Genomic DNA, 9,736 nt, shown 5'->3' on the forward strand with positions numbered 1-9,736 from the left:
ATATAAAGACAGGGAAGACAGAGAAGAATCCTAGAAAATATGGCCAGAAAGAGTAAAAAAGTGCCAATATTTGAGAAGACAATGGCCAAGAATTGTACAGACTTTTTTTCCTTGTCACTATTCCTCTAACAACACAGTATATCAACTATTACACAGCACTGACGCTGCAGTAGGTATTATAAGTAATCTAAAGTAGATCACCAGTACCACAGAGAACATGTGCAGGTCATCTGCAAATATATGTCATTTCATAGAAGGGAGACTTGAGCACCCATAGATTTTGGTATCTGCATGGAGGTCAGGAACCAACCCCCAACAAATACCAAGAGATCTCTATAAAAGAAAAAGAAGAAATACTTGATAGCAGGTCTTACAACCTTTCCAGCAGGACCATCAAAAACAATATGAGGAAAGAAAACTTAGGCCAACCTCAAGTGTGGACATAGATCAGAACTTGCATCAGAATATCAGCCTGCCCAAAAATCTAGAACTGCAATGCAGCACCTCAGTACTCAAGAAGAATCATTAGATTGCCCTGCTGAGCATGGATTAAAACATGTGAAAAGATCGAAACCCATCTATAGTAGTTTTATAAATCTTAGCAAAGTAGAAATACAAACTTCTTAAATATGATAGAGTAGCTAGAAATTTGCAGAAAATGCTATTCTTCACAGTGATACATGAATAAAATCTCTTATCAGAAAAGAAACATGAAGACCACCTTCATCAGCTCTATTTACTGATGAAACAGGGGGCCAAGCCACTACAGAACACAAAGAAAACAGAAGAACTGGCAAGCTTGTCCACTCACCACTCACAACCAATATACCAATATATCTGCTAAGAAAACCAAAAACACCTATGAACAAAATGTAGGAATTAAAGGAGTCACATACATTCATTTAATCCAGCAGTGGGAATGAATGCACTAGAACTCTATTCAAAAACTGTGGATAACTATTAGAAGTAACGCTGAGGGTAAAACACAAGTCACAGCTGATTAGGTACTATATAAAAGCATTTCTACGACATTCAAAACCCAACAAAACCACACAATGAATTATTCAGGGATACAAATACACATAAGAATGCTCTGTTTTAAAAGAGGATGGTGAACCACCAGGGAGCACCTGCCTAGAGGTGAGGAAGGAGGTAGGGGAGACCTATGCAACTTCCAGTCCTCAAAATGGGGAGGGGTGTCAGGAGCACAGGCTTCCCCCATGCTCTAAGACACAAGTACATGTTACAGACTCTAGTAAATCCATCCCCCACCACAGAAGTGCAATAATTAAAGTACACGAAATAGTTCAAACACGTGATGGTTAGGAGATTGATATCTAAATGAGACTTCATTAAAGCTTCTGTCTTTAAAACAATTCTTTTGCCCAAGTTTCATTCATGGAAGAGAAACCACAGGAAACACAATAGCCACCACAAAACAGGTCATGAACTAGTGGCAGTCACCCTGGGGAAGGAGTACAGCCTCGGAGGAGAGGTGGGAAGACAGGGTCAGTGGGTGCCAGCCTTGAGCCAAGTCCTGTGCGGGAGTTCCCATGGCTTCCTCTCCTCCATGAGCTGGAGAGCCCCTCACGACTGCTCTGGACAGCTCCCCTTCCTGCATGCCTCCCCCACCACCACCACCAGCTCTGCACCAAGTGCATGCTCTGCTCATCCTGCAGCCACAGCAGTCTATCCCCCTCGCCAACCTGGGCACATACGAACTATGAACCACAAATACTTTCTTGACAACCAAAGATTAACTTCCAGAATTTGTAACTGAGTTCTGAATGTAACTCTCCAGGTATCCGTAACCTGGCACCTGTCTAATACATTTGGGCAAAAATAGACCTTAAATGTAATAGGTTTAAATGTAATAAATCAACAGCCACTGCTTTAAGGGGAATATGTGGTCAACACACAGATACACACATATACTTACAAAGATCATACCCTTACCAGCAGTGGAAAAACCACAAAGATATCTTAAAAACGAGTTTTTTCATGTCAGGAGGTCTATCTATATGAAAAAGACAAATCATCTGCAGTGTTAGGGTACAGAAATTTTATGGAAGACTTTGCAAGTTTACATCACTTTATGGAAGGAACCTCGCAGCAAGATACCCACACAGGAAGAATTTATAAAAGAGGAAAGAAGGTAGGGAAGGGCAAAAACGGGGAGAGAAAGAGAAAGAACATGTTAATTTCAGCCATGTTTATTTGTCTTTAAGTGAAATTTAAACACCTAAAATACTTTATTTTGCACAAGAATTATGAAAGTTAAAAGAATTAACCAAAACTTACTTCAAAAAGAAAGAGAATAGAGTCCAGCTCCTCCCTTTGTGATTTATTATTCCCTGGAATATTAAAAAAATGAATTGTAACATTTAAACATTAGGTTATTGCAAATTATGTGAAAAGGCATCTTATAACATTTAATCCTTATATGTACATCTGTTTTCTCCAAACACCTAAAGGCAGCGTGGGGCACAGCGAAGAGTACAGACAACTGGGCCTGGCCAGCTGCGGGTACACGCAGCAGAGCTGTGCAAAAACAGCTTCCATCTTCCCAACTCCTGGCCAGCCCTTTGCAGGCAATCTCAATTCTTCACTAGTTACTTACCTTCTCAAACTACGGCAGGACGCCTGGCAAAACAGACAAGAGTTCTATCTTGGTAATACAAACAGGCACAGAGCAAGTAGCTCCTACAAAAAGCAATCTTTCGCCAATTGCATACCATCATCATCATCATCACCAACTATAACACCTCCAGCAGCAGTTATCATTTATTGTCTATTCTACTAGGCATTCTGCTACATATATGACTTACATCATCTAATTTTGGACTCAACAAACCTTTCCTGTACAGGGGAAGGTAGTAAATATTTTAGGCATGCAGGCCTCTCTTAGAATCACTCAACTATGTCATTACAGTACAGAAGCAGCTACAGGCAATATAAAGGTGAATGGCTATATCCAATGAAACTTTCTTTATAAAAACAGGCAGCAAGCTATAAGCTCCAGGCCCCTGATCTAACTGAATCCCCACAGCACTACAAAGTAGGTTTCATTCATTCACTGAGAAAACGCTGAAAAATATCTATATTTCAGCAAGTCTTCTAAGTCCTGAGCATATAGGAATGAACAAGAGACAAAAATCCCTGCCCTGAGGAAGATTCCACTGCGGCAAACAAGGTATTGCATAAATTAATAAGAAAGCAAAACCAAGGACAAAAGCAGATGAGAAAGCCAAAAGTAGTTGGTGTGCAATTCTGACTAGGGAAGTCAGGGATGCCTTGGCAAGGGAGCAACTAAGCAAAGGCCTAAGAAGTGAGGAGGCAAACCATATAGAAACTGGGGGGTCAGGAAGCAGCTATATGGTCACCTGAGGGAGGCGAGCTCCAGGCAGACTGGAGGTACCAAGTCCTAGTGGCTCAGCACGCTTGCCAGGACCAGGAAATGGGCAGAAGTCCTTGCAGCTTGAGTGAAGGGCTAGACTGCAGCAGAAGAGTAGGACAGAGGTGGGGTAGAAGAAGAGTCCTTCTAAGGACTTTGAGAATGTGACATTACTTAGAATTTAGAGCTGAGGAGTAGCAATTTGACTAAAATTTTTAAAGCATGGCTCCAGTTACTCTTTTGAAGAGACTTGGGACAGGGGAGGGTGCAGGTATAGAAGAGAGGGTAGGCTCTCCCTGTGGCTACTGAGGCATTGCAGGGGAGAATCCAGTTCGCCTCAGTGTGGTCAGTGTAGACAGTGAGAGGAGCCAATGGCTCTGGGTGCAAAGGGCCAATACTCCACAGTATGGGCCTGACTGACTGAACAGTTAGAGTTAACACAAAGTGATGTCATTACTCCCAGCACACATCTTATTCTTTTTAGGGGTATACTTTCTTCCATGTATTTCAAATGAACAAAGATTATATTAAAGACAAGAAACTTCAAAAACTGCACCCTGTCTTAATTGTATCCTCATTATCTTCCTCCTCCCTATCACTTGAATCTGGGATGCCATGTGACTTGCTGGCCTCCGTAACATCAGCAAATGTGCATTTCTCTTCCACCTGTCCCACCTACTGGAAGAAAAGTAGGGCTGAAGGTTGATCAATGACGTGGTCAGTCATGCCTGTGTAATGAAGCCTCCATAAAACCCCAAAAGGACGGGGCTGAGGGCTTCCAGGACTGTGACTAGAAATACATCATGTGCCTGGAGGTGACACACCCCAGCTCCAGTGGAAGGAAACACTGTGCTCTGGACCTTTCCAGATCTCTCCTACCATCTCTTTACCTGGCTGTTCCTTTGTACCCCTTAAATATCCATTGTAATACCTAGGTAAACATTTATTTCAAAATGCAAATAAGCAACCTGCTCCAGCAAATTAATCAAACCAAGGGTGGAGTCAAGAGAACACCTCATTATAACCCCTCATTTTGTCACAGGCACATCTGACAACCCAGAGCTTGTGGGGGGCATCTGAAGTGAGGGCAATCTTGTGGCAATAACCCTACAGGATCTGACACTACCCCCAGGTATCTGTGTCAGAACTAAACTGAATTAGTGGGCACCCAGCTAGTGTCCACTGGAGAATTTGCTGTCAGAATGTGAGCTGAGTAGCATGAGGAAGGAGGATAACATTTGAGTTTATTTTTCCTAACTAAAATAATTTCCCAAACAGATTACATGAAAACAAAAGATGAATATGGTACTAGCAGCTAGCACTTACTGTCTTGAACTCCTAGGTTTCCTGTTAAGCTGTTCACTGCTGAGGGGAAGAAGCCAGCCCAGTGAGAGGTAAAGTAACCCGCCACAGGGCAACAGTGTAATTGATGGGGCTGCATGGGCTGTACTGTGCTGCCACCCAAATACCCAGCAGCATCTGCACTGTGACATGGTCAGTTTGCTTCTCAAAGAGTATTTTATATATGGGCACAAGCGTGAACATACGTAAGCAGAGTACATTAATATTACATAGGGGAGGAAAATTAAGGAGCTCTTTCAGAGTGGCTGCCTCAGCAAAGCAGGACTAGAGGTCTGGGAAGAGCAATATTTCAGTTTTCTACTCCTTTAACATGGTACAGCGTGCTTGAACTACCGGTGGGACAGCCATCCAGGTACCACCAGTGGTCCAGAGCTGCCTGGCAGTGAGACCTGAATTATCTCCATCGTGAAGGTGTTAATGGAACCTGAACTTTCTAATAGTTGCACTGATTGCTTTTCTTGTTCTAAGTGAATTGTTCCTCTAGAACTTATGCCTTCTGCAATCTCCTATTTTCCCGCTAGCCATTTGTTATTCAGTTAACAAGTGAAAGCTCAAGGGAAATAAGCCAAGCAGTCCGCTGTGACCTCAGCTTTGCTAAAGGCCTGTGAGAAAGCAAACTGAACAATGCAGAATTTGCGATTTGTGATGCATATAACTTCTAGAATGACTCAAATGTTATTTAAAAATTGTAAAAGTACTTACCTTTTAATTTTAAACTATTTTCCAGTGTTATAAAATTTTCATAGAAGATGAAATATATCTGAGAATAGTGGGTCTCAAAAAATGGCTTAAGATCACTTGCATCCATATTATCTGAAAAAAAGAAGTTTCTGTTTACACAGTTATCAGAATTCAGAAGCAACCTTTTCAGAAAAGAGATAATATCCCTTTGATAAGACAGAAGCAAACCACATTTCCACTTGCTGCCCTCAGTAGGAGTTCTGAACTATACCCGGAGCACCTCACCCACAGGCCGGCCAGGAAGCTGAGGATGAGGCTGCTTCTTGAGGGGACTGGGTGCCAGGGCTCGAGAAGGAGGCAATTCTGACACAGGCCTTGCAGTGCAAAGAGTCTGTAACCCTGGAAAGTAGCTGGCCTGCAGAGGTCCCCTGTGAACCAATCTCTCCCTCCTTCCCACCAACAAAACTCCCTGGGTACGAAAAGGGACCGCAGCTCAGTGACCACACGTGTTCCTACCACCTCTACCTAGCCATGTCCACCTGGGCCCATGTAGCTCCTTCCCTCCAGCTTTAGATGACCTGTCCCTGCTCCTGCTCAGACCTGGGGGGCCTGGCACAGGTTCCGAGAGTTGTCTCTGTCACACCAGACAGGTGTGCTGAGAACAAGACTGTAGGGGACATAGGCCAGCACCAATGCCACTGAGTGAGCAGCAACACAGCTACTTCTTCCCAGGCCCTGGTCAGCTCGGCAAACCTCACAACTCCAGGGGTCAGAGTAGCTTCCATTGTCAATGTACACTTGTCCATTTTCTCTGTTAACATGGTTGGCTGTGCCATTTACAGGGTTCTGATGAAGAATCAATGCTTTGGAAGAATATACTAGTTATGGGAGGAAAATTTAAAATATCCTCCTTAAAATTCTAAAAGAGTAACTCAAAAACTGTGTTGTTCTTCAATCTATAACAAAATGATAATAACTGCTTTTGTAGTTCTAAAACAGTGAATACATGTGAGCATACCCATTCCTATGTTCAAGGTCTATAATACAGATGGATCAAAAGCACTGTTTTCCTTTGGTTACCACAGGGGGCCTTTCATGCAAAAATCTGTCTAGCTCTGTGAAATAATGCACAGAAGTTATTTATAAAGTCATATGAGCCACCAATTTCACATTGTTTTCACTGCACCAAAGTAAAACTGAGCACAGAGCAGTAGAAATTCCTGATGACCAACAAATCTGCCTGTGTAAAAGTAGGTAACAATAAATCTAGCATCAGCAACAGCAGAATATCATAATTCTCACACCCTACACCTGAATCCTGCCAAGGACTCCTTGGGTCCTTTACGCAGACTCTGCTAGTTGCAAGGGTTTTGTATATTTAACTCTAGTGCCAATGGCTATTTTATCCACTGCTAACTGTTATCTCTGTCTGAAACACACGAAGTCTAGCCAACTCCTAAATAACTGCTCTCAGTGCCCCCAAGACACTCAAAATCCAGGCACTAAACAACTATACATGGAGAACACCAAGAAGCTACCCTGCAGAATGAGGTACTCTTGAACAGCCAAGGTCCTGGTGACAGTCACCTTCCCCGCAACCACTTAACACCTTCCCAAGGGTGGTACGCAGATGGTGCGAAGCTGGAAGCACTCACTGGCTGCAGGTGTAGCTCCAGCATGCTGCAGGCCCTTCGTCTGGTCCCCAGCCCCTTAGCAGCACTCAAGGCAACCCCATACAGCATGGAGCAGGGCAGCACAGAAGCAGGTAGCATTGACCTACAAGTCTGAGGACTCCCTGTGCTTCCAGGGCCCTCGCACCCCACAGGACTCAGCTGACTGGAACATCCTGCTTATTCATGTCCTTCCTCCTGTTTGGCACCCCCACCAAAGGATAAACTGCAGGAGGGCAGCAGCCCCATCTGCTCATTCACACCAGCATCTCTGGCTCAAAAACAGAGCCTAATACCTAGAAAGCACTGGACACTTATGTGTTAAACAAAGACAGAGAAGAAATGTTTCATATCAGTACTTCAAAATCCAGAATCACTTCTTGGTTGTCTGTTTCTCTAAAACCTCCAGAAGAATATTTACAGGTTAAGCATTAAGTCTTGGGGAAGACAACCACAGGCAATGGAATTTAGCACCCTACAAAAAGGAACCCAAGAAGGTATCAAAAGTCTGATGTTTAGCAAAGCTAACTTCAAAAAACAGAGATGGAATGGAAGGCTTTGCTGGGGTGGGGACTATAACCACAAACTTTCTTCACAGAGACTCTTGGCCCATTCATTGAACATTTCTTGCCAACAAGCACTGTGCCAAGTGCTAAGAAACGCCAAGTGAAGAAGACTCGAGGGCATCACGGGTGCACCAGGGAACAGACAACAATGCTAAGGCCACGTGGCTAAGCCCATGCTGGCTCAAAGCAGGGAAAGGACAGCCACGCAAGGAGGCAGGAATACAAGGGCACACATCTAGGTCACTTTATCTCACATGGGTCAGGTATGCTCAAGAGAAAGAATCGCCAGGGTCAGGGCCTCAGGACCTGTCTGAGGGGCACAGTCACCTGGCTGGGGCTTCTGAGCTAAATCCAGAGCCACACCAAGGCAAATAGGAACAAATCAACTACAGAGATCAGATCAGGAATTTAAGCTAAATGAATCATTCCTTTGGGGATGAGAAGGACAGCCAGAGGAAAAGGAGCAGCAGGGAGAAGCCAGAGGAGAGAAGGGCAGGGAGGTAGCAGGTAGGTGAATTCCCACAGCCTTGGATGGCCAGCAAGGGCTGGGGAGGGTTGGGGGGGGACATGTCCAGGCAGTTTGTAAGTTCTCAGCATCTGGAGGGGACATCAGCATGGTGCCCTAGTACCACCACAAAACTCAAAGAAACATGTCACCTTAACCACAGGGAAGCAAGTGGCTGATACCTAGTAGTGCTAGGAGTCATTTCCATTTTTTTTTTTTTATTCATGCTGAGAACTGAACCCAGAGCCTCCACACAGAGCTGCATCCCCAGCCCTTTTTGTTTTGAATTTTGAGACAGGGTCTCACTAAGGCACTGAGATGCCCAGGCTGGGCTCAAACTTATGATCCTCCTGCCTCAACTTCCGGAGTAGTAGTACTATGGGCAAGTGCCACCATGCCTGGGTTCATTCTCATTTTTTTTGTTATTTTGTGTTTATTTGTTTGTTTGTTTGTTTTGAGATGGAGTCTTGCTATGTAGTTCAGGCCAGTGTTGAACTCACTATGTAGCCCAGGCTGGCCTCGAACTCACAACAATCTGCCTGTCCAGCCTTCTGAGTACTGGGATTATAGGTATGTACCACCATGCCAGGCTCAATCCCAAATTTTTAAAGAAATGCTCAATTATTCATTTTCTTTCACCACCAACAGCCAGTCAACTTTTTATTATTTTCCCATTATACCTAAATATAATGTTCTCTGTATATGATCAAAACCACCCTCTCGCCGGGCGTGGTTGTGCATGGCTATAATCCCAGCATTCGAGGCTGAAGCAGGAGGACTGCTGTAAGTTTAAGACCAATCTGGGCTACAAAAGTGAGTTCAAGACCAGCCTGAACTACATAGTGAGACCCTGTCTCAGGAAGACCAGAAGTAAAATAAAATACAATACAATACAATACTACCCTCACCCACCCCTTTGTCCCTTAACCCTCTCAGTGAAAATTATTTCTCAACATCCACCTGAAAAACTGCAACAAAGGCTGAGGGCAAAACCTCTGGAACAAACTGACTAGGTCCAAGTGCAGGAGCTACAGGGTCACAGACAAGCTTGTGAAGTGCTCTAGTCCTTGATTTCACCTGGAAAACGGAGCAGACAATGGTTCCTCCATCACAGGCCTGCTGGGATGATAAAATAAGCATATGCAAAGTGTACACCATGTAAATGTTGTTGTTTTCTGTAATTACTTAGCAAAGGTTATCTCACCAGGTAGGGATAACAGCCTCATCTACCTATGAAGCTATAAAAATTTGATGACTCAGAAATTCATATACTTAATGAGACTGACCTGCATTAAACTGCACTTAATCCCAACACATCCCTAAACACTGTCAACAAACATACCCATGAAACCAGTGGGATTATCCCTTCATTTACTTCCACATATAATCCCTTTCAATAGCACTTCTGCCGCTTTTTAGTTAAAAAGCTCCTAAAACAGCCTCACAAAAGCCTGCTTCAGTAGCCCTCGGGAAGCCCTCAGGAGATGGGAAAGTCTTCCTCACCCTTGCACTCATGGCCGGGGTGCTGTCAAGAGGAGGAAGATCTTGTGTTCAGCTC

The 9,736-nt window shown here is 43.9% G+C and overlaps 1 protein-coding gene across 2 annotated transcripts in view; it reads right to left on the bottom strand.

Moving 5' to 3' along the window:
• Positions 1-9,236, bottom strand: part of Ralgapa2 (Ral GTPase activating protein, alpha subunit 2 (catalytic)) — a 248,630-nt gene extending 239,394 nt beyond the window's left edge. For both annotated transcript variants that reach the window (XM_013512249.1, XM_005380947.2), the window contains exons 1-3: positions 9,139-9,236; positions 5,459-5,569; positions 2,302-2,354 (exon numbers count right to left, since the gene is read on the bottom strand). In XM_013512249.1, coding sequence (XP_013367703.1) covers positions 2,302-2,354; positions 5,459-5,564 — 159 coding nt within the window. In that variant the 5' untranslated portion in view covers positions 5,565-5,569; positions 9,139-9,236. The remainder of the gene's footprint in view (positions 1-2,301; positions 2,355-5,458; positions 5,570-9,138) is intronic.
• Positions 9,237-9,736: the final 500 nt, after the last annotated feature.

Source organism: Chinchilla lanigera, unplaced genomic scaffold, assembly GCF_000276665.1.
Source record: "Chinchilla lanigera isolate Chin_1 unplaced genomic scaffold, ChiLan1.0 scaffold00014, whole genome shotgun sequence".
In the NCBI taxonomy this organism is placed as follows: domain Eukaryota; kingdom Metazoa; phylum Chordata; class Mammalia; order Rodentia; family Chinchillidae; genus Chinchilla; species Chinchilla lanigera.